We start from the raw sequence: 26,049 nt of genomic DNA on the forward strand, positions 1-26,049 counted from the left end.
GTCTTGTGTGAGATAAGTATATTAGTTTCCCACCAGTCTCTGATAAGAACTCTCCTCCACCGTGGCATCTTCCAAATAATCTCCAAGTTTGTGGTTGGACTCGATAGGTGTCTCTGCTGGTTTGGCACCTAACTTACATGTCTCCATCAACTAGTCTGTCATGTATTTTTGTTGGGATATGAAAATTTCCCTTTCTGACTATGCTACCTTGATGCCCAGAAAATATTTTAGTCTTTCAAGCTCTTTTCATTTCAAATTCTTTCATCAAACCTTTCTTCAAACTCTATATTCCTTCCCGATCATCACCTGTCACAATAATGTCTTTGACATAAACTAACAGCATTTTTTTTTGAGAAGAAACTATTATTATTAATGAAGTTAGTATTACATAATAAGCGGATGAATAATCCGCACAATCGATAACCAATCAAAAAACATTACAGTGGTACTATCATGCCAAAACAAATTTCCAATCCCTAACCAAATTCGAAACAGACACATGACTGAAATCTTTGACATTAGCTGTCCAAGTAGCCACCCTGAACTTTATCATCTCCCACACTTGGGCTTCGTCATCGTACTGTTCTTTGAAAATTCTGTTATTTCTCTCTAACCATATAGACCAAAACGTACAGTGGACGACCAAGTACCAGAAGATAATCGTGTTTCTGCTCCAAACTCCCCCTGGCTCAATAACAAACGCACATGCTGCCCTCTGTGGTAGGACGTAAGTGAATCCCAATTCAAGCTGAATTCTAGTCCAAATTCCTCTTGCAAAGGAGCAGTGAATCAACATATGANGAAATCTTTGACATTAGCTGTCCAAGTAGCCACCCTGAACTTTATCATCTCCCACACTTGGGCTTCGTCATCGTACTGTTCTTTGAAAATTCTGTTATTTCTCTCTAACCATATAGACCAAAACGTACAGTGGACGACCAAGTACCAGAAGATAATCGTGTTTCTGCTCCAAACTCCCCCTGGCTCAATAACAAACGCACATGCTGCCCTCTGTGGTAGGCCGTAAGTGAATCCCAATTCAAGCTGAATTCTAGTCCAAATTCCTCTTGCAAAGGAGCAGTGAATCAACATATGATCATGATTTTCTTCTTCATTCCGGCACAACGTGCACCAATGCGGGCTCAATACGCTATTCGGCCACCTTCTCTGCACTGAATCACAAGTTGGTAACTTTCCCAATGCAACAATCCACGAGAAAATTTGAACCTTTTTAGGGACAGGTACTTTCCAGATTTTTGCGTGGTAGACAAAAGACGGGAAGGAGTTAAATGGAAAGAAATAATTGTAAAAATATTTGACAGAGAAAACACCTGAAGAATCCCCCAACCACACTCTGAAATCTCCCACTCCCACTTCTAATCTAACCGATTCTAAAACTCCTAAAAGCTCAGCGAACTCACCCACTTCTACCTCATTTAAATCTCTTCTAAAACGCACATCCCATTGAAGTGAAGGACCGCTAGAGTCGAATGCGAAGAAACTATTTATTGGTTTGTTAATTGAGGTACAAATCTGAAAGATAGATGGAAAACGCTCTTGGAACGATTGAGACCCTCCCCTCACACATCTTCCCAAAAACGAATGATGTTACCTCCTTTTACTACCCCTCCCACAAATTGTTGAAACGCCGGGTAAGAACGAGAGATGTATTTCCAAGGGCTTCTAAATGTCGAATTCTTTGCTAACCCTGCATCCCACCCATTATCTTGGATCCCATAGATGCTTATTATTACCTTTTTCCACAACGACCCCCTTTCCACTGACCCTCTCCACCACCATTTCCCCAATAATGCTCTGTTTCTCAAACAAATATTTCCCATTCTCAGTCCTCTCCTGTCCTTTGGTCTGCTCACCTGCGCCCACCCAACAACATGACAATGCTTGTCTCCATCTGAGCCGTCCCACAGAAAATCCCTCATTATTTTTTCCATTTGCTTCTCCACCCGTCTTGGAACTCTAAATAGAGACATGTAGTATGATGACATTGCACTCAACACTGAATGTATCAACGTCAAACGACCACCCCTGGATAGAAATGACTTTTTCCATGAGGCCAATTTCCTTGCCATTTTCGATAAGACTGCTTCCCAGAAAATCACTTTCGTAGGCTGACCACTGAGAGGAGCCCCTAAATACTTGATCGGCCAAATATCTCTTCTACATCCAATAGCCTGAGCCAAAGCAACAACTGCCTCTTCCGAATGATTAATCCCCAACACAACACTTTTCTCCCAATTAACTTTCAGTCCTGATTTAGTCCCAAAACACGTAAGTATATTAGCTAAGGCCATTACGTGTCTCTCATTCTGAACCAAAAACAAAGTATCGTCGGCAAACTGAATATGTGAAATCTCCAGTTTCCCCCTCCCTACCTCGAGTCCTCTAACCTCATCCAGCCCCTTGGCCTTATCTACCATTCTTCCCAAAGCATCAACGACCAAATTAAAGAGAAAAGGGGATAATGGATCACCCTGTCTCAGTCCTCTTTCCCCTTTGAATTTTCCCCTCGACCTTCCGTTAATGAATATCGAAAAAGAGACATTTGAGACACATGCCATCATCCACCTCCTCCATCTCACACCAAATCCTTTCATTTGCAGCACATAATCCATAAATCCCCAATCGACATTATCATAAGCTTTTTCCAAATCAACTTTGAATACCCACCCTTTCTTACGTTTGCGTCGATATTCCTCAATCACCTCATTCGCAATGAGACAACAATCAAGTATCTGTCTACCCTTAATGAAAGCACACTGGTTCTCCGCTATAGTACTTGACAAAACCCTTTTTAATCTGTTAGTCAACACCTTAGCCATGATTTTATACAAGCTCGTCGTCAAACTAATCGGTCTGAAGTCCTTGACCTTATAAGCTTCTTGTTTTTTAGGAATCAAGCATATATACGTTTCATTTGTGATACCATTAACCACCCCACCGTCATGAAATTCATCGAACACCTTGAATAAAGCATCTTTGACCGTATCCCAATTATGTTGGACAAAAGCCAATGTAAACCCGTCAGGTCCTGGTGATTTCGCTCCATCACAATCAAACATCGCTCTTTTTATCTCTTCACCCGAAAACTTAATTTCCAGCTCATCCGCATCTCTCAATTCTATGGGACCCCATTCCACCCCTTCGATCTCTCCCCGCCAACTCCTTCCGGTTTCCTGTACAAGTTTCTGTAGAAATTGATGATGTGATCCTCGATTTGTCTTTCGTTTGTAATCAATGTCCCGTCATCCAATTCAATTTTATCTATTATTGCCTTATTCCTTCTATTTGTCAACAAGGAATGAAAGAATTTCGAATTCTGATCCCCTTCCTTTAACCACTTTAATTTTGCTCTTTGGTTTTCCATTTGAAATTTCTTAAAAGACAACTTTTCTTGTTCACACTTAGCTTCCCTTCTTTCCTCCTTCAAAGATTCCGACCAAACTCCCTCGGCCTCGAGCTCATCCAACATCTTAATCCTTTCTGTCAACTCTTTGTATCTAACACCAACAGACCCGAAAACCTCTCTGCTCCATTTCAAAACTTCCACTTTGATTCCTTTAAGCCTATTCATGAATTTATACCCTTCCCACCCCTTGCAAACCACATTATCCCACCACACCCTAACCAAATCCTTGAAATTATGTTGATATAGCCAAACGTTTTCAAATCTGAACGGAGGAGGTCCCTACCGCAACTTAGAAGTATCAAGTATGACGGGCCAGTGGTCTCACTTGCCTGAAATTCGGAAATAAAGTTCTCCACCCCTCGGAGAACAGAAATGTGTCTAACCGGCAACAAATCGGCTGTGCCCTTAGGTTTGACCATGTATACTTAGCATTCAAAAGTGGAGGATCGTGTAATCCCAGCTCCTCGATCAATCTATCAAAACACAACATGCTAGCTGTGTTGGATGTACTGTTCAATTTCTCACACGTATTTCTTACCACATTAAAATCCCCTCCCATACACCAATTATCACCACAGATAGAACTAAGGCCTGCTAATTCGTCCCAAAACATCTCTCTTTCTCTTGGTTTCACTGGCCCGTATATGGCTGAAAACCACCACTTTGTATCTTCACTCCCACAAATCTCAATGGACACTGAGAAATCCCCTATCAGATTATTGCTCACAACAACCACTCTCGGATCCCACATGACTAGAATCCCCCCGCAGTTCCAATCGATGGTAGAAAAACCCAATCAACAAATCTAGATTTCCACAAACTGGCAATGAAACGATTATCCACATGTTGTTGCTTAGTTTCCAAAATCACCACTACATCCGGAGCTTCCTTGCGAACTACTGTACGAACTAACTCTCTCCTTTTTGCCGCACCTCCTCCCCTTATATTCCAAGCACAAATCTTCATAACACAAAGATTGATCCCTTCGAGGTCGATCCTCTTTCATAGTTAATTTCACACTTCAATCTGTTAAGTTCTCTTTTTAATATCCCAATTGATTTCTTCACCCCAGACCGACTTGCATTTTCTGTACTCCCTCCCCCGGTATCATCAACACATATACTTTTATCCCAATTAGCCTTGTTGGAAATCTCTCCCTCGGAACCCGGCGATTCAACCCCCCTGACTGCCCCCCCTAAAAAACCACTAGACATCCCCAAGACTGAGAAGGACGAAGGTAAAAGACAGTTTAGTGAGAAAGGATTATTAAGAAAGGATGAATGAAAGCCTGTTAGTACCTGCCCCGCATCAGGTTGTTCATTAACTGGTGGACCCGCTGGAATTGGTTCAGCATTGTGCGATGAATCTTTCATCGGTGAGAACAGCCCCTTCATTACCGCATCTTCCTCAACTGATTTAAAAGACTCCTCTGATCGGTAAGATTGCTGACTTTCAGAATCGGAAATTTCAAGCCCATTCTCGAAAGAATCATCCTGCGAGTCAACAAAATCTAGGTCTTCTCTATCATCACAATCGTGTCCCCCCTGCTCCCAGCAATTTTTGTTTGTAAAAATTCCTTCATCGCATTTCCCGTCCTCGACAATTCCCACCTTTCATTTATTTTTCCTGGTATACACTTTCCCATAGGAAGGCACCCATGGATAATCGCTTTTCGTGATACCCGATCGATTTTGATCCACGGCAACATCTTTACTCATAGAGTGGATTGGTGATATTCTGAAATTTTCGATTCTTTTGGAACAACATTCCGTAATATCTTGAAGACTTTTCCCCCCAACTTTGAAGCTACTGGTTGGTTCTCTGCAACAAAGCTTTGATTCTGATTCGTTAACGAATTGATTTCCTGCATTGTTGAATTCTCCTGTGTATTAGGCTTTGGTATTTCATGATGATCATTCCCAATTGTATCCTCAATATCATTTGTGGCCACATTCTGCATTAAAGTAGTATTCGCATCTTCCCGATCTCCAGTAGGCCGATACTTGGGCACCTCCTTCCTCATCCTATTTCTTTCCAAATTTGAGTTGCCCCATCCCGCCAGTGTTTTCTTGCCGTTTACTAATACTTGTGCATATGTTTGGCGCTCGTATTGTTTGTAAGCTTTGGAGTCAAACGAATCTACCCGGATTCTAATCTCTATGCTCCCCTCCTCAACTGGAATAATCATTTTGTTATTAATAAATCCTCCATCCGTACCCTTCACCTTAATCTTGGCTGCCTTAAGATCGCGGAAATGCTCTGTATCCTTGCTAATATCCAGCAACCCTCCACATTGATCCCCAATAATTGTAAAGGTATCTCTGGACCATAAATTCCAAGGTAGCCCCGATATGCTACGCCAGCTATTACAACATCTTTCTACCTCATCTACCGAGTTGATATCCTGTCTCAATGCCTCAAACATCAAGGAAATCCCACCATCGAAGAATCCTCTACGCAGCTTTAAGAAGTATGAGAACTCTTCTGAATTCGATGGCCACCACACCGTTTTATTTGCTTGGAACGGAAACAATTCGACTACTTTGTTTGGTGAATTTCTGAGGACTGTTTGAATGCTATCCCAAGAAATATTGACCCCGTCTTTTGTAACAATAAGTGCTTCATTCCACTTCAACTCCTTTATAACCCTGTCAGTGTCCTCTTTAACTGCCATTGAATCTCGATCACGGTTCGTTTGCATTGATCTATCATCGTAATTCTCTGTGAATCTTCTCAACGTATTGTACTCATGACTATGTTCATGCTGTATATGTCGGCTACAGTGATTACCTGACAGAAGCTTGCCCATAGTAACCGATATGTTCTTCCATCCCCCTGATTTGAATCCACTCGGCACAATTGTGATCTGTTTTCTTCCTCTCGATCCGTATTTGTTAACCTCAACAAAACTACCACGTTTGTTAGTGAATCTTTGTACCGTGAAGACCGCATTCCTTCCTCTAAAACGATAGAACTCAGCGCATGACCCGGAGTTGTCTGTGAAATCCTTGAATCTTGAGCTTAACCACCATGCCTCCTCCCGATCGAAATCCATCATGTAGCTCGCTCTCCTAGTTCTTTCAGCCCACCATACCGATCTGCCCCCATTACCCAACCTCAAGGTGAAAACTTTTTGTTCAATCTTAATCACTTCATCCCTACTAGGCAACCCAGACTCCGAACCCCTTCTGATTGGAAAGTTCATAACTATCTACCCAACGGTTCTCCGACCTAGTTCCTCCGGAACGAGAGACAACTTAGCCTGATAAACGCGCACCCAACAGAGAACCCCCGGCGATTGCGTAACGAAAGAAAAAGCAAGGACGATAGCTCTGCAAACTGATACCAAATACCTGTTGTATATGTCGGAATCAGATAACCTTGATAACGAGGAGAACGGAATAGGCAGGGGAAATGAAAGTGAACCGATGCTTCGAGAATGAACAAAGGAAGGCCATTTTCTTATGATATCGTCTAGGTAAAACTAGAAAACTTTAAATGAGCTGGCCGCCGACGGCCGTCGGCCGGCGTCGGAAACGGAGGGGAGCGCTCGGAATAAGTCAGGAGAAGGGGATGATGGTAGAACAGTTGAAGAAGCCGGTAGCTCTATTTTTGAAAATGGGAGAGAGCATTTTCAAAATTCTCTCTCACTAGAACACGGGGGACTAATGATGGGGCCATGACATAAACTAACAGCATAGTCATTCCCCCTGAACTTGAGTGTCTTTACAAATAATGTGTGATCACGTTGGCTCTGTTCATATCCTATATTGAGCATTGCTTTAGTGAATCTCCCAAACCAAGCCTTTGGGTAATGTTTCAGCCCATGTAAAACCTTCTTTAATTTGCATAGTGTCCCGTATTTGAACCAAATATTGGTGGAACATCCATGTAAACTTCCTCCTTAAGTTCCCCATGTAAAAAGACATTTTTGACATCAAATTGTTGTAATTTCCATCATCGATTAACAACTAATAATAACAACATTTTCAAATTGTTCATTTTTGTAACATGAGTAAAGGTCTCAAGGTAATCTATCCCATATGTTTGAGTGTAGCATTTGTCAACTAATCTTGCTTTGTATCTTTCTAATGAACCATCTGAATTGTATTTGACTGTTAACATCCATCTACACCCCACTGTTTGTTTTCCCTTAGGCAATTCTACCAAGTACAATGTTTGATTCTTCTCAAGTGCTTCCATTTCAGCCTTCATGGCATTCTTCCAATTCTCATTATTTAATGCCTCAGATACTGTTTTGGGAATTTGAATTGTGTTTAGGCTGGTGAGAACGGCTTTCTGATTGGGGTAAAGATTTTTGTAAGACATGTATAGGTTTGGAGGGTGTTTAGTTCATGTACGGATGTACGGGTTCCTTTTTTAATAGCAAGGGGAATTTCATAATCATTTTGATCAAGGAAATTCAGAATATCATCAGTATTAGAATCATTTTCGTCGATTACCTCAATAAGTTCGAGAGCAGAGGCTGTTTGGATGACTGGACCTGCACCGATTTGGTGACTGGTGCCTTCTTTCTTGTATAAACCAGCAGTGGTCGTGTAGAACTTTGAACTTGAGCTGTAGGAGACTCGGGATGAGAGTCGAGCTTGGTAGGAGTGGTAGGATATTTGCGTGCTTGTGGTTCGTTTGTGAAAAAATCAGTGTGTGGTTGGGCAGTATGTTGTTGGCCTGGTGTTTCTGGTTGGGCAGTGTGCTTTTGGGAAGGTATTAAGGGTTTTAGATGAGGCTGGAGAAGTGTGATCGAGGATGAAAAAATCCTTGTCCTTATCTTCCATTGACGAGATCTCTCCCTGAAGATAAAGACTACTGAAATAGGACTCATTTTCTTTAAAAGTTACATATGCAGTCTGCAGATATATAGACTTTCCTTGAGAGAGGATGATAGCATTTGTATCCCTTTTGAGTAGAAAAATAACAAAGAAAAGCGCATTTGTGTGCCCTAGGATCAAGTTTTCCCCTCTCATGAGAGTGAAAATGAACAAAAACAGCACAACCGAATATTTTGGGAGCAAGCTGCTAGAAGTGTTGAAGTCTGGAAAATACTCAGCAAGATAGATATGCACAGGACTTTGAAAATCCAGGACTTTGGAAGGTAATCGATTGATACTATGAGCTGCAGTTGAGATAACTTCCCCCCCAATATTGTTTAGGAACATTATTTTGAAACAAAAAGGCTCTCGTGGTTGCTAAAATATGTCCATTCGTGCGTTCAGCCACCCCATTTTGTTGGAGTGTATTCACACAAGAGGATTAATGTATAATGCCTTTTCTTTGGAAGAATGGTGTAAGGACTTGATTAAAATAGTCCTTAGCATTGTTAGATCAAATTCTTTTAATGTCCCTATCAAATTGTATGTTAATCATGTTGAAAAAAATGGGAAATATAGTGTTCACGTCCGACTTGTGTGTCATATGGCCAATTGTCACTATGAATGAGAGTAAATGGAACAATGGTTCTTTTATTGCTTATAGGAAACGAAGCACGTTTGTGCTTTGCGAGTTCACAAACATCACGCTAAAATCGTCAATATCCAAATTTTTGAACGATAGAAGGAACATAATCTTAAGAACTCTAAAAGACGGTCAAAGGTGTTGGAGCCAAACTTGGTCTTTATTTGATTTAAAAAACTCTGAAAGAAATGAGGCTGAAGATGGATCCATAGCTCTATCCCGACCACTGGATTCTTCAAGATAAAAAAAACCATCTTTTTTGTGAGATTTATGAAGAGAATGTAGAGGTTAGAATATCTTATTTCACGTCTCTTGAAATCTGAACATAGTGCTACACTTATATGTACTGCAAAATGAAAGCTAACAACCTAATCTATTCAAAGATTTAAATTACAACCAAAGGATAAAAGTTTAAATGTGAAAAACCAACTTATCCGATATGATCTTATCAGATCTTCAACACTCCCTCTCAAGTTGGGTTGTATATGTTGATCATGCCCAACTTGGATACCCTGTTTTCAAAAATTGGTCGGTATAAGGCCTTAGTAAGAATATCTGCAACTTGTGCATGGCTAGGGATGTAACAGATTTTTCAAAGTCCACTTCTCGAGTTCTTTACTTATGAAATGACGATCGACTTCAACATGCTTAGTTCGATCATGATGGACTGGATTCTTGACAATATTTATCGCAGCTTGGTTGTCACACTTCAGTTCTATTACTTGATGCCCCTCTACTTTCATTTCTGCCAACAACATTTGTATCCATACCCCTTCGCAAGTTCCATTGGCCAAGGACCAAAACTCGGCTTCTGCTCTGCTTCTTGTTTCTTGCTCCGCCATGTTACATGGCTACCTCATACAAATGAGCAATACCCAGATGTGGATTGTTTGTAAGTGGAATATCCTGCCCAATCAGCGTCACTGTATACCTTTATGTGTCTTAGGGCTGTCTTCTGGAAGCATAGTCCCTTTCCAGAGAATCCTTTGACGTACTTCAATATCCGAAAAACAACATCCATATGTTCTTCAGTTGGATTGTTTATGAATTGGCTTACAACACTTACAACAAATCCATTGTCAGGTCTTGTGTGAGATAGGTATATCAGTTTGCCTACTAATCTCTGGTATCGTCCTTTGTCGATCGATGGACTTTCCTCATTCTTTCCAAGTTTTACATTTGGATCCATATGAGTATCAACAGACTTGTATCCCAACATCCCATTCTCTTTCAAAAGGTCCCAGACATATTTTCTCTGAGAAATAAAAATTCCATGCTTTGATCTGGCCACTTCCATTCCCAAGAAATATTTCAACTGCCCTAGGTCCTTCATCTCGGATTCTTTTGAGAGTAGTTGCTTGATCCGAGTGATGTCTTCTTCATGGTTCTCAGTAATTATAATGTCGTCAACATATACGATGAGAACAGAAATCCTGTCTTGGTTGGAATGCTTGACAAACATAGTGTGATTTGATTGGCACTGCGTGTATCCACTTTTTTTCAATACTTTGGTGAACTTGTGGAACCAAGCTCTGGGAGACTACTTCAAACCATAAAGAGATTTCTTTAACCGATAGACTTTATTGGCCATCGTTTTGGATTCGAATCCAGGTGTAATACACATGTAGATCTCCTCTTCCACATCTTCATTCAAGAAGGCATTCTTGACATCGAGTTGATATAGGGGCCAGTCTAGATTTGCAGCAATAGATAGGAGTACACGAACCGTATTTAGCATGGCGACAAGGGCAAATGTCTCTTGATAATCAATCTCATATATCTGAGTAAACCTTTTTGCTACTAATCGTGCTTTATATCTTTCAATGCTCCCATCAGCCTTGTGTTTGATTGTGAAAATCCACTTGCAACCAACAGTTCGTTTTCCAGGAGGAAGTTCCATGATCTGCCAAGTGTTATTCTTTTCAAGAGCATGTATTTCGTCAAAAGCCGCCGCCCTCTATTGTGGATGTTGAAGAGCTTCAGATGTTTGATGGGACCTGTACTTGGTCTAAATTCACAACAAAAGCTCGATATGCAGGAAACAATAGATCAAAAGAGACAAAATTATCTATAGGGTGTTGGGTGCACGATCTGATTCTTTTTCTTAATGCAATTGGTCTCATATCAATATCAGGTGAGTTGGAGCTTGGCGTACCTTGATTGTTTTCCATAGGATGTGGTAATGAGGAAGTGCTCTTGGTTTGCTGATTGCGTGTTTGGCCTTGAGAAGATTTCCTACGTGTATAAAAAATGGTCAAAAAGTAGAATATGGGATTGATTTGGTGGGATTGTGTGTATTGTATCTATATCATCAAACACTGTATTTGAGGTGGGTGTAGAGGATCCAGATTCTGAAGGTCATCTATCGCCTGCTCCCCCTGATTTGAGGAACGTGGAAAGAATGGTTCCGACTCATTGAACGTGACATCCATGGTATTGTAGAATTTTTTCGTGGTCGAGGAATAACACTTGTACCCCTTCTGATTATGTGAATTCCCAAGGAAAATACATTTGAGTGAACGCGGGTCAAGTTTGCTTCTATGTTGGGAATGAATATGCACAAACGATGCACAACCAAAGACACACAATGGAATATTGTGCAGTAAGCGTGAGTTAGGGTAGATGCGGGGGAGAGTTGAATAGGTGTTTGGAACTTAAGGACTCTAGAAGTCATTCGATTTATGAGGTACGTGGCTGTAAGGACAGCTTCACCCTAGAAATGATGGAGGACATTGAACGAGCCACCTCGAGGAGATGACGATTTTTGCGTTCTGCGACACCATTTTGTTGAGGCGTATCAACCTAGGAGCTTTGATAAATTATTCCCCGAGTGGTTAGACTGTGTTAAAGAAGTCCTGAGCCCGATCAGTTCGTAAAATTTGGATATCACTTGAGAATTGTGTGTGTATCATAATGGAGAATGTTTTAAAAATTGTAGACGTCTCACTCTTGTCTTTCATGGGAAAAACCCAAGACAGACGAGTATGATCGTCAACAAATAATAAGAACCATCGAGTAACCGTAATGTTTTGGACACGAGAAAGACCCCAAATATCCCTATGCATTAGTGAAAAGGGTTTGGATGGTGTATATGTTTGAGGTTTGAACGATGTGGGAGCATGTTTTGACAATTGACAAACATCACAATGAGCTAAATGAGAAGTGTTGTTATTCAATAACGATGGAAATAATTTCTTGAGATACAAAAAAATTGGATGGCTTAGACGATAGTGTCATAACAAAATCTCGTTATCTCTAGAGGTTTGGAATACGGAAGTATGATGGCCAGAGGCATTGGAAGAAAGAGACTCCGAGGGGGATTCTTCTTTACTAGGTAGAGACCTGCACAACACTCAACATTGCCAATCGTCCTCCCCAATTCCAAGTCCTGAAAAACACATGAATCAATCAAAAATGTTGCAGAGCAATGCAAGTTCTAATTCAAGGCACTGACAGACAACAAATTACAATGAAGTTAGGGAACAAATAACACATTATGTAAGCATAATTATGGGTTTAACCAAATTGAACCCGAACCAAGTACTCTTCAACAAGAACCATCTGCTACTCGAACTGATTGAGAGACCCGTAAGGGGCTGTATGATGTGAACATTTGCAATTGGCTGGACATATGGTCTGATGCACCAAAATCAAATATCCAATAACTCGATAAATCAGTCTGTGAGATAAGAGCAAAAGAGAATATCACTTGGAATTGTGGTGTTCCTCGTTCCGATGACAGGAGAGGGGGAAGATGAGGTATGCCGGGAAAAAAAACTTCTAGAGAACGCCCAATTGTTCCTTGGTGAAAGGTACTGCCGCAGACGAGGGCTGATCAGAGACAACGTTGTGTGCACGACGTTTTCTTGCTGGTTTCCAATCCACCGGTTTCCCATGTATCTTCCAGCAGCTATCGATATTGTGAGTTGGTTTCGTGCAGAATTCGCACCAATGACGTCCGAGAATCATTTTTCCTTTTGTGTTGTTTGAAGGCTGTCCGTGACGAATTCCTTGATGGGCAGTACCATCAGTATGTGATGAGGTATTTTGGCGTTGAAGGACGAGAACATAGCTATCAGATGATTGTAGCGATGAGCCCAACATCACTTTGCGTTGACTTTCCTTCTGTCGTATCGCTGAGAAAGCCGCGTGGAGGCTAGGCAGTGGCTTTGTGCTAAGGACTGCGGTTCTTTTCAGCCTTCCATGTCTTGAAATTTGGATTGGTGGATTCGGGGTGTGTTGCGGAACCTGTAAGAAAGTCTTCCCTCCCTCGGCCTCATATGTACATTAATACGGATTGTGACCAAGGCGAAAAATTCTTGCCATTAAGTTTATGACAGGTATTGGGAGAGGCGATGCGTCGCCCATGAATTGTGGTGTGGGTGCCGGAGTCACGGATTCAGAAGCGAAGGCCATCTCGTTTTTCGTCCCGTATTTTGTCATTGATCGACCACACTCTCTGATACCATGTGATATTTATGAAGATAATGTAGAGGTGAAAATCTCTTATTTCACGTCTCTTGATTTGAATACAGTGCTACACTTATATGTACTGCAAAATGAAGGCTAACAACCTAATCTATCCAAAGATTTAAATTACAACCAAAGGATAAAAGTTTAGATATGGAAAACCATCTTATCCGATATGATCTTATAGGATCTTCAACATTTTCTTTAGCATGTCCAATCATCCTCTTCGTTCCCAGTTCCTGAAAATACAGTGAGAACCATCGAAAACAACATTGTAATTAGAGTCTTTTGTGAGCTTTTGGATTGACAAGAGGTTTGTAAACAATTTAGGTACGTGAAAACAATTTTAAGGGTGAGATTTTTGTTTATAACAATGTCTCCTTGTCCTGCTACTGTTTTCACAGAACCATCAGCCATTCTTTTGTGACTTCAACATGGCTGATATCTGGCAAATTTTGTTGACAGTGGGTCATACGATCTGTTGCTCCTGAATTAATGACCTAGGAGCTAATGTTGGTTATATCCAAGACATTATGAGTGGAGGAAGATGAACCTGAGACTGCCAAACTGCAAGTACCTGCTGTGGAAGGTTTCTTCAAGGATCCCAAAATAATCTTTAGTTTCTCCATTTCTTCTCTATTGAATTCAATGGGTGATTCTTTGGAGCTATTTTCTCCAACCTGTTGGCCACTTGTTGCTCCATAGGCCTGTCCTTGTCTCTTGAGATGTCCTCCTTTACCTGTCCAATTTTATTTGGTCTTTGTGGCCTGCCATGAATTTTCCAGCACTTATCTTCAGTGTGATTATGTTTTTCACAGTGAGGGCACCACATGGAATTCTTACTGCTTGATCTTGAAAAATCATGCTGCTTGTTGTCCTTGCCGGCAGACTGCTCAGAGCCAAAGCTCTTCCCTTTTGTGGTTGCAAGGCTGAACTATTCACTGAGTTGTGTTCTATATTAACTCCTTTTCTACGTTACTCAGCTCAAACAATTGCAATTGTTTCATTTAGTGATGGTATATCTTCTTTTCCAAGAATTTGAACTCTTACGACATCAAATTCAATATTCAATCCTGCAAGGAAGTCATAAATTCTATCCTTTTCAATTATCCTTTTAAAGAGTACTGCATCATCATTGCACTTCTTTTTATGCACTGGTAGTGATCCATCTCTTGCCATAAACTTTGCAAAAGATTGGAATATTCTGTTATCGACAAACTTCCTTGTTCGTAGATTTGCGCGGTATCTCGAATTTTTGAGTATGTTGGCTTCACGGCCTCCCATATGTTTCATGCAGTATTGAGAAACATGCATGTGTCACTGATTTCAGGCATCATAGAGTTCCATAAACAGGGCATTACCATGGAGTCTTGTTCATCCCATGTTTCAAATCCAGGATCTCCCTTTTTTGGGCCAGTAACGAGTAGGTGACTCAGTTTGCCTTTTCCCTTCAAGAATGTGCGAACCAATTGAGACCACTTTAGGTAATTCTTCCCATTCAGCCTATACGCTGAGTGAATGTATTGCTCCCCGGTTGACATTAGGTTGCTCCCTTCATTCGACTGGATTTCTTAGTGACTTTAGCACCACTACTCTCGGTCTTTTCTGACATTTTTGCATGCCAAATGGTTATGACTTACGAGATTGAAGAGGATTGAAGGATTGGCGAAGGCGATGTGAAGAAACTTCAAACTGTAATGCCCAGATTTTTACAAAGATCTGGTACCATATAAAACATAAAGAAAGAAAAACATATTTCTTATTCACTGAATAATGATGTTTACAAAGATATATATACACAATAACTAGGAGCTAAATTAGGAAGATCTAATATATAATCTTAGAGAATATTTCCTTAATCTAAATTCCACAAAATCTGTGATAAATATTGACTAAATAATTACAATTATACACAATCTTTTTTATTTTGAAATTGATTTTCCCACAAAAACACTTTGGAATATCCATTGGTTTTTATTGGAATTTGCCATGTGTTATGGATGCTCCCAAATGAGACACATTGTGCTGGATAGGTTTTCCATATTTAGTGAAACTTGTTTAACTTGCTTCTACACTGCTCCACATCCCATTTATTTGTGAAAATCTAATTACATTACCCTTTAATTTCTTAATATTGTGAACCTTATAAGATATAGAATCTCTATCCGTTAAATCTGGCCGGCTTATGATGTTTGTGTACAGTGTTAGCAGGTGCATGTTTATATTGGCTACAATTCTTAACCTTAGTTGCAATCAGTCGAGCATACTTTATTTGGGTATATTTATAGTAGCAGGATAGAGAATCAAATTGATTTTATTTCCAAAATATATATATCAATTACTTGCATTACGTGATTGATTCAATAACTAACATGGTGGATCGCGGAGTCAAGATTTGAAGTTGTAATTGACATAAACAAAATTTCAGAGCATTTTCATTGCCAATAAGTGTGTGGAAAGGTATTATGTTCTATAACTACTGGTATTGTATCAAGATACATTGTATAAACTATTCAAAATGAATCCCAAATTTCTGAAGTTTGAGTTTCAGTGGTTCTAAGTTGTTTGTCTAGATCTTGGCTGCCATAGTATGAACCTGTCAATTTCACGATCAGTTTAGCCAAACTTCGTGTTGGGTGTAATTTTGGAATTAACCGTGTAAAATTCATTACATGCTTTTTTCTCTAACTACTAGTTCATGTTTTCAGCACGCTGAACCTTTCTATCAGAGAAGCAATGGTGACAGATATTTTGGTGGGAAATAATGACAATGTGGAAGGTGTTTGTACATTCTTTGGCATGAATTTCTATGCTCCTTCTGTTGTTCTCACCACTGGAACTTTCATGAGTGGTAAAATTTGGGTCGGTAGAACTTCCATGTCGGCAGGAAGAGCTGGTGAATCAGCTTCTCATGGTCTGACTGAAAACTTGCAGCAGCTTGGCTTTGAATCTGACCGTCTAAAAACTGGAACCCCTGCGCGTGTAGATTCCCGCACTGTAGATTTCTCTGGATTGGAACCTCAGCATGGAGATGAAGAGGTCATTTCTTTACTTTTATATGAAGGTTCTGTTATAGTTTTACAATTCAAATTGTTCCTGCATTGTTGATCAGTTTTCTTAACATTATAATGTGGATTTGATACATTAATCTTGTTTTGTTCTTTTCTATTCAATATACAAGTTAGGCACCATAAATTTTTGAAGGTCATGTTGAACTTATAGGATGCTAAATTCCGGGTTAGCAATTCAGCGATTTGAACAATGCTGTCAAGTGTTGATAAAGTTCCTCTGCATAAAAGTTGTAATCAATTAACGATCTACCATTCCAAATGGATTGATCTGCTCCATTTGTTGGCCTTCTAAGCTCCTAACAGGTTGCCGAGGGGCCGGTTGACCTTGTGCACCTGTGGTGAACATGCCTTGATATTGTTTACTTGATTTAGCATATTTAACACATATTTCCTGAGCATTTTTATGCTTGTTCTGCTTCGTTATTGTCTTGTAAAAGTTGTGGTCTAGATTACCATCCATAAAATCTTTACCATCCGGCTGCGCTTGAGAGTCGTACTCTCAACTTTATCACATTGGTTATATGTTGCTTCTCAGCCTATTAAACAGTAGACTTCATTCCAACCATCTTAAATTTATCGGCAGCTGGTCATGATCATGCACACCTGCTTGCCTGAATTTTACTATCACCTATACCTTATTGAGACTATCACCTTCGATATAGGGTCCACAATGATAACAATTTTGAAGTGTGATACTGATTTTCCTATTTATCAACAGATAAGCTGGTTCAGCTTTGATCCAAACTACCACTGTGTAAGAGAGCAGATGTGCTGTTATCTTACACGGACTACAAAGAAGACTCATCAGTTAATTAAAGAGAACTTGCATGAGACTCCCACATATGGAGGATGGGTGGAAGCAAAGGGACCTCGGTACTGCCCCTCCATTGAGGACAAGGTTTTGTAGATTCTACGTGTTGACTTCCAATCTTCCTTTCTCTTTAACATCAAAGGCTAATAAAAATCATGCTATGCAAATTTTCTATACTTTGATTCTGTTAGCACTGATGAAACTTCTTCAATGTTGAGGTAATGTATCTTTTCTCTATCATTCTAATATATTTTCTGTATTAAGATCGTTAGATTTCAGGATAAAGAGTCACATCAAATATTTCTAGAACCAGAGGGTCGGACTGTACCTGAACTCTATGTGCAGGTTGGAGTTTTTCCTTTTGGACAGTGCTGCATTTGTTGGTGATTGCATTCAATAGATTTTAACTCACGACTAAAGAAAAATTCTAGAGCCAGACGTTGGACTGCTAGTTTTCTCATGTACACATGCGAAAGAACGTTGGTAATCATCCATCTTGTTATCCTACAGGGATTCTCGACTGGTTTACCAGAGAGACTCCAGCTACCACTGTTGCGGACTTTACCTGGACTTGAGAATTGTTCGATGCTGAGGCCTGCTTATGCTGTGGAGTATGATTACTTTCCCGCACATCAATGTTTTAGGTCCCTCATGACAAAGAAAATTGAAGGACTTTTTTTCTCTGGTCAAATAAATGGGACAACTGGTTATGAAGAAGCCGCAGCCCAGGTATTTAATGCTCATGAACAAAAAGTTTCCAAAATACCATGCTTGTTGTTCATCTGAGGAAAACAAAATAAGTTATTTGTACAAGTTTATTAGCGAACATTTTGTTCTCATTATGTAGATTATTATAATGGATAGTTAATGTTTCGTAGTGTAAATCAGGATCGCTAGTTGTGCATATAATGAGGCACTTTGTATCATAATTAATAGAAGAAAAATATTATGCATGGCACTGATACAATGTTCTCTCTCATGTGCATATTTTCCTTGTATTTGATTTGTTCACATGGTATCAGAGCCGTGAGGCTTTGATAACGCTGTTGAGAACCCTGTGAAGGAGCAACAACATCTGGGTCCTCGCCCTTCACACCGTAATAATCATGATTCTGCCTGGGATTCGAACCTGACATCCATCTATTGAAGCAGCATCTGTATCTGGGCTACAAATTCGACGCCCTTACATCCCAGGTGAAGGGCTACCGCGTTTGGGCAGCTAATTCGAGATCTTGCAGACCATGAACCAGAGCAATAATGTTTGGGTCAAAAGAAGAACTGAGTTCGGAAGTTCATAGAGAAGTTGTGGGCCTGAAAACACAAGACTTGTACCCGAATGGACTTGAACACTCTTTGGGTTCCAGTGAGCATTCATAAATTAAATGGGAAAGAATTTCTTGAATGGGCCCAGTACATTAAATTGGTAATCGATGGCAAAGGAAGGCTAGGATACTTGATGGGAGAAACGAAGGATCCTGAATAGAAAGATTCGAAGTGGAGCTCATGGATGTCTGAAACTTCCATGGCTTATAAACTCCATGGAATAGGGAAAACCACCCTGTTTCTTCCCACTGCGAAGGACGTTTGGGATTCTGTGAGGGAGATATATTTTGATTTGGAGAATTCTTCCCTGATTTTTGTGCTGAAAACCAGGTTGTGGAATTCCAAGCAAGGGGAAAGAAACGTGATTGATTATTACAATTAAATGCGAGCAGTTGGCAGGAACTAGACTTGTGTTACGAAGAATCTTGGGAATGGAAGAATGACTATAAAAACCAAAAGCACATGGAAATTGATCGTTTAAATGTGTTTATTGCTGGACTAAATCGAGAGCTTGATGATGTTCGTGGCAGAATTCCAGGGAAGAAATCCCTGCCATCCCTTAGCGAAGTTTTTGCAGAATTAAGAGGAGAAGATGGTAGACATCGAGTAATGTTAAGTGGAAAGCCTGCAATTTAAGTGTCAGCCCTGATGTCCAAAAACACAACCAGTACTAGCATTCTCGACAATTGCATTAAGGGGAAAGAATCAAGTGTGAGCAGCGTCATAAGCCGAACTACACACAGAGACTTGCTGGGAACTTCATGACAAACCACAACACTGGAAGCCGAAAGGACCGAAAATTACAGCAAATCAAACGGAAGCCGGAGAAGAAATCGTGCCACTTTTTCAGTAACCATGTGTCCTACAAGAATATATCTAAATCCTATTCTAGTTTTATCTCCCAATTGCAGTGTGGACGTTCCTAAGTCTATACAGGAGGCTCTAAAGGTTCCGCATTGGAAGGAGGCTGTTCATGGGGAAATGCATGCCTTGAAAAAAAATGAAACATGGGAGATGCTGTCGTTGCCGAGAGGAAAGCAAACAGTAGGCTACAAATGGGTATTCAATGTGAAACTCCACTCTGATGGGTCACTGGAGCGATATAAAGCCAAACTTGTTGCCAAGAGATTCACTCAAACATATGAGATTTGTTGTTAAGAAACTTTTTCTCTTGTGGCAAAACTGAATACAGTAAGTATCTTACTATCTTTAGGTGCAAATTCGGGTTGCCTCCTACACCAGTTGGATGTGAAAATGTTTTTCTCTATGGAGTTTTGGAAGAAGAAGTGTATATAAATGCTTCCCATGGTTTTGAGGATCAATTTGAAGGAAAATTTTTAGTCTTAGACTCAGTTAGGTTAGAGTTGGGCACGGGGGATTTTTGAGTTTGGTTGGGAGATTATTCAGGTATGTTTTCTGTTCGATCTTTCTACGAAATTTCTAGCTTCCCATCATTCCCATATAATATCTGGAAAGTACCTATCCCGCAAAAGGTTCGAGTTTTCTCGTGGATTGTGGCTTTGGGGAAACTCCCCACAAGTGACTCGGTGCAAAGAAGGTGGCATGTCTGTGTGTTATGCCCGCAATGGTGCACTTTATGTCAGAAGCAAGAAGAAAATCAGGACCATATATTGGTGCATTGCTCTTTTTCGAGAGGTATTTGGACAAAAGTGTGGCAAGAGTTGGGATTTGATTGGGCTTTTCCGAGAAGGGCACAAGACATGTTCATTATGGAGCCGAGCAATCCAACTGGCAGAAGATTTAACATATTCTGGTACTTGGTAATACACTGCACTTTTTGGTCAATCTGGCTGGAGAGAAACAACAGAATATTTGCAGACTTATCGGAGACCTTGGATAACGTCTGGGAAAAGATCAAATTCAGAGTTGCGAATTGGACGACTAAGCTTGACAGAGTTTAATCATTTATCTGTTTCGGACTTAGTTATGGATTGGAAATTTTTATGGTCATGACGATAGTCTGATAGTGTTTTCTCGATTGTAACAACCCTCGTTTTGCGGATTACTCATCCGTTACTATTGTAAAATTTTTATTTTAATAATAAACTTTAGTTTCCTATCAAAAAAAATTTGAAGGAAAATTTGCAAATTAAAAGTCTCTGTGTGGACTAAAACCGTCCCCACGAGTAGGGTTTGAAAAATTCCCCAGATTGGTTAAAAAACGAGACTGTACTAATAAGGGACAATCATATCACAAAATGTTTGTGAAGCATACCAAGGGTGGAAAGGTGGTTGTTCTAGTTTTGTACGTTGATGACATAATTTTAACAAGAAACGATGAAATTTAAATAACAAGACTGACAGAATGTCTTGCATCAGAGTTTTGAGCTCAAGGACTTGGGTCCCTTGCGTTATTTCCTGGGAATGGAAGTTGCCTGATCGAGAATGGAATTTATGTCTCACAGAGAAAGTTTATCCTGGATCTACTTCAAAAAACTGGGATGAGTGGTTGTAGACTTATTGATATTCCTATAGATCCAAACATGAAACTGGGAAATGTGATTGAAGGAACTCATGTTGATACATGGAGATATCAATGATTGGTGGGAAAGTTAATTTATCTTTCTCACACATGGCCCGATATTGCCGTCGCTGTGAGTATGGTGAACCAATTCATGCGCTCGGCTTATGAAGAACACTTGGAAGCTGTCTACAAAATCTTGAGATGCTTAAAGAGCACTCCTTGGAAAGGACTACTATTCAAGAAGAGTGATCAGAGGAGTATAGATGGATTTACAGACGTTGATTGGGTTGGATGAACTACAAACAGAAGATCAACTTTAGGGTACTTTATTTTTTTGTGGGAAAACCTAGTCACCTGGAGGAGTAAAAATGTTGTAGTGAGGAGCAGTGTTGGAGCTGAATCGAGGGCTATGGCGAATGGGATATGTGAATTGTTATGGTTTAAGCTGAGCCTTGAAGAATTGAAGCTAGAAGTAGAAATGTCTATGAAACTGTTATGTGACAACAAATCAGCTACTAGCATTGCAAATAATCCAGTCCAGTACGACAGAACCAAGCATATTGAGATTGATGGGCACTTTATCAAGGAGAAGTTAGTAAGTGGGGTGATATGTATGCATTATGTTATGCCTGAGCAACAGATTGCAGATTGTTTAATTAAAGGGCACTTTCTACCAAAGTTTGAAGAATTTACAAACAAATTGGGCATGATCAATATCTTTGAACCAATTTGAGGGGGAGTGTGGAGAGAGGGAAAGAAAATAAGTTATTTGTACAAGATTATTAGATAATATTTTGTTCCTATTGTGTAGATTATAATTAAGGATATTTAATATTCTGTAGCCTAAATTAAGATCGTTAGTTGTGTATATAATGAGACACTTTGTATCATAATTGATAGAAGAAAAATAATATCCATACCACTGATACGATGTTCTTCTGTCTCGTGTGCAGATTTTCCTCGTATTTGGTTTGTTCACACGTCTGTTACTTTTCTTGTGTATTCTTCAAACAGGGTATTGTGTCTGGAATAAATGCTGCTAGACACTCTGATGGTAAATCTCTAATTGTTCTTGAAAGGGAGAGCAGTTACATAGGAACTTTGATCGATGATCTGGTAACAAAGGACCTTCGAGAGCCTTATCGCGTGTTAACAAGGTATCAAAACTAAAGATGTTTCTATTTTTGTAATCCTCTTTGTGATTATCCCTCCATGAATAAAACGTACTGGTGCGAGACACTGCTCAGAACGTCTTAGGATTGTAGGACAGAGACCTTTTATTAAACATATAATGACAATTGACACTGTAAGGATCAGGCATATCTTGTCTCCAACCCTACTTTATGTTTTATATATTTTGGAAGAAACTGAACTAGAAGGTAGTTAAATATTCTTCATTTTATCAATTTTTTATATGATTTTAGCCATCATTTTCATTAGCAATTTAGCACAGGTGGTCTACGTAGATGAGGCGTCTTTGACTCTGTGCTTCTACCTCGTGTTCTTCTCTTATTATTTTCTTTTACAGTTCTAATTTTTTTTCCCAGCCGCTCCGAACATCGGCTGCTACTACGGTCTGATAATGCTGACAGCCGCCTCACACCTCTTGGCCATGAAATTGGTTTGATAGATGAGAGCCGCTGGAAAATCTACCAGGATAAGCAGGCTCGAATTTCTGAAGAGAAAAAGCGACTCAAGACTACCAGGATTTCAGGTTTATCTTATCATTTGTAAGAGCATAAGATGGTTGTAATCTTCATTGGCCATGCTGTAATTTTCATGGGAAATACGCATTTGAGGGTCTGTGCGGGTAATCTGTGGGTTGGGAATCTTTTAAATTTTAAAAACTTGGAGCCAGTATGCTCTCGAAATTGGTTTCTTTCATTTGGCTCCTCCGTAAGTAGTTTTAATTTGGTGTTGACAAATTTCCTTTTTGCATTCAACTATTTTTCTCCGGCCACATGCTGCTCTCCCTCATAAGCATTCAACTTGAAGCCTTATTGTGTTACATGCATTTTGTGGACGGTATCACGGCTATGCGATGATTTATTATGTATGTTCCAAATAATGCTTGGTCGATTTTAAGGCTTGTGTTGTGGCCATCACTGACATATGCAGTTCATTTTTGCTGAAAAATTGTCTTATCGAATCTGTTTAACTTGTTAGAAGCCATTCTTTACGTATGCAGGTGTAATTGTATTGGGCTGATTTTGGAATTTACTTGTGTACTGATCATACCCGATGACTAATATCAAATTGAAAATTCATCCAATAATTACTTTCCTTGTGTTACTTTCAGGAGGAGATCTAGCCACTGAAATTACCGAGGTTTCTGGTCAACCCGTAAAGGATTCATCGACATTAGAAAGCCTTCTTAAGAAACCACATGTGCTATACAAAATTTTGGACAAGCATGGATTTGGGAATGAGCTGCTATCTAGGATCGACAAGGAATGTGTAGAGATAGATATTAAGTATGAGGGCTTCATCGTTCGTCAGCAAAGCCAACTCCAGCAGGTAGATAATTATTGAATTAAGGCTTAAATTTAAGCCTTCGGCCTGGCACTTAAGCCAGATTTCACGATATGTATGTGAATGTCTAATTAGCCAGATTTCGCCTCTCTATTAATAAACCAGTGGACCCTCACATCATCTTGATTATTGAATGTTACAATAACATACAATATGTGATATGATTGTGTTCGTGTTGATAACTGTGTTCCTTTTATAGATGGTTCATCAACAGCACAGACGACTTCCGGTAGATCTTGATTATCATTCGATGATAACTTTGTCACTTGAAGCACGAGAGAAGCTGTCAAAGGTATGTCTGTAATTTGGTTGTCATCTAGCCTTTTTCTCGAAATTATGCTAACTGCCTGTGAACCTAAGAAGACCTGGTATCGCGGCTTCTCTCGTGAAATGCGATTCAATCATGCATAATTACCCTCATAGGGTGCAGAATTCAGATCATTGTTTGCAAAATCCATTATTCTTAGTCCCTTTCTCAGCCACACAACATGAATAATCCCATTTCACAGGTGAGGCCAGAAACAATTGGGCAGGCAAGTAGAGTTGGTGGAGTTAGCCCTGCTGACATTACAGCTCTCCTTATCATAATAGAATCAAACAGAAGGAAAGCCCAAGAACAGAAAAGACACCAATTACACATGTCTGCCGTCGAAGAAGAAAACCAAGATGTTTCGAAAGACACTATTAAAGAGGCGATCAATGCTTGAACAAAACAAACAGAGAATATGCTTACTTGTCTTGAATCCTGAATGTATGTCTCAAACTAACCCCAGAGCTCTCTTGGAACGGCTTCGGCTTATTTGCGTTGCTCTAGTGAACCCATAACAAAGGGTTTCACATTCTTGAGACGAGAGTGCGCTATGGGTATATATGATGCCATCTTTCAATGAATTATAACTCTTTTGTATCCTTTTTTTAAAATTTTGGAGAATCCTAATTTTATGTAACCATTAAATTTTGGAGCAAGTAACATCAGCATTCACTAGTGTATGAAGCCTTTGTGCAATCAAAAGAGAGAATTTTATTGTCATAGGGGCATTGGCATGTTTCTTGTCAAATCTCAACAGCACGTTGAAAGATTTTGATATGGTAAAAACTTGTGTGAGATGGTCTAACGGGTCGTATTTTGTGAGGCTGATATCTTATTTGGGTCATCTATGAAAAAATATTATTTTTTTATGTTAAGAGTATTACTTTTTATTGTGAATATCGGTCGGGTTGATCCGTCTCACGAATCTCTCATAAATAAAGATTCGTGAGATCGTCTCACAAGAGACCTACTCATTCGATATATCATACATGGTGTTTGGTTTATATCTCAAATTATTTGGAACTAAAATATTTTGCTTTTGAAATATTATCTTAAAATATGTTTCGTATACCAGTTTTTTTTAACTTGACTGGGAGATTTTGTAATTCGAGATGAATTATTGGTTTTATTATGTCAAAAAATTTCTTACCATCGAAGAAAAAAAAGTAGGTTTTTTGTGAGACAATTTTTATCCGATTAACAAAAAATTTAATATATCTACTTATATGAAAGCACCAAAAAATTTTTTTTGGCCAGTTTAGGTACCGTATCCGGTAAAATAAAGAGCACGTGGCCTACGCTTCTTTGCCCAACAACGCACGGATTTGTGCTGTCAAGAGGAGGGCTTTTTGATAGGGGTTATGCAACCGGTTCTCTCCACCTCCTTCTGTTTTTTCAATTCTATTTGGTTTTTCCCCCTTCAGTTGTTGCATTTGTTGTTCGTCTCTTTCCAAGTCTGCCTTTGCTTGTGAGTACTTCCCCTCAAAAGATTCACTCGTTGCTCGATCTCGTCGCTACAGAACCATACAGTGTTTACAGGTGCGTCTTCCTGTTTGTTTCGTCTGCGCTTCTTTGCCCGACAACTCACGAATTTGTGTTGTGGAGAGGAGGGCTTTTTCATAGGGGTTATGCAATCGGTTCTTTCCACCTCTTCTTTCTTTTTCGGTTCTATCTGTTTATTTTTTTCCTCTTCAGCTGTTGCATTTGTTAATTGCCTTTTTCCAAGTCTACCTTTGCTTGTTAGTATTTCCCCTTAAAAGATTCACCCGTTGCTCGATCTCACCGCTGCAGAACCATATGGTGTTTACAGGTGCGTTTTCCCCTCTGTTTCGTTGTCTTTGATTCCGCTGTTGGATGCAGACGTCGTCATTTTGGAGTCATTTGTCTTATGTCTTCGTAGATGTCTTCTGTTTCTCCCTTGTTTTAGGGGAGAGCTTTCGTTTTTTTATTGTTGTGACTTCTGCTGTTTAATTGAGTTACTACCAGAAAATTTTGTTGAGCTTTCGTCTAGGCTTTTAATTTTTTTGGAAATTGTTTTGCTCTAATTTGTTTCTCGTTGTTTGTTAACTATTTGTTTTGCTCTAATTTGTTTCTCGTTGTTTATTAACTATGCTGTATTTGGTTTTAGTGTTTTTTTTGGCACTGTTT

General features: G+C 39.6%; 1 protein-coding gene across 5 annotated transcripts in view; it reads left to right on the forward strand.

Moving 5' to 3' along the window:
- LOC140956506 (uncharacterized) overlaps positions 1–24,621 on the forward strand; it is a 28,272-nt gene extending 3,651 nt beyond the window's left edge. For all 5 annotated transcript variants that reach the window (XM_073413264.1, XM_073413265.1, XM_073413267.1 and 2 more), the window contains 9 exons: positions 16,078–16,408; positions 17,159–17,338; positions 17,516–17,596; positions 17,762–17,980; positions 22,074–22,216; positions 22,607–22,773; positions 23,359–23,576; positions 23,791–23,883; positions 24,101–24,621. In XM_073413264.1, coding sequence (XP_073269365.1) covers positions 16,078–16,408; positions 17,159–17,338; positions 17,516–17,596; positions 17,762–17,980; positions 22,074–22,216; positions 22,607–22,773; positions 23,359–23,576; positions 23,791–23,883; positions 24,101–24,298 — 1,630 coding nt within the window. In that variant the 3' untranslated portion in view covers positions 24,299–24,621. The remainder of the gene's footprint in view (positions 1–16,077; positions 16,409–17,158; positions 17,339–17,515; positions 17,597–17,761; positions 17,981–22,073; positions 22,217–22,606; positions 22,774–23,358; positions 23,577–23,790; positions 23,884–24,100) is intronic.
- The last annotated feature ends 1,428 nt before the right edge of the window (positions 24,622–26,049 follow it).

Source organism: Primulina huaijiensis, chromosome 14 (assembly GCF_012295235.1).
Source record: "Primulina huaijiensis isolate GDHJ02 chromosome 14, ASM1229523v2, whole genome shotgun sequence".
In the NCBI taxonomy this organism is placed as follows: domain Eukaryota; kingdom Viridiplantae; phylum Streptophyta; class Magnoliopsida; order Lamiales; family Gesneriaceae; genus Primulina; species Primulina huaijiensis.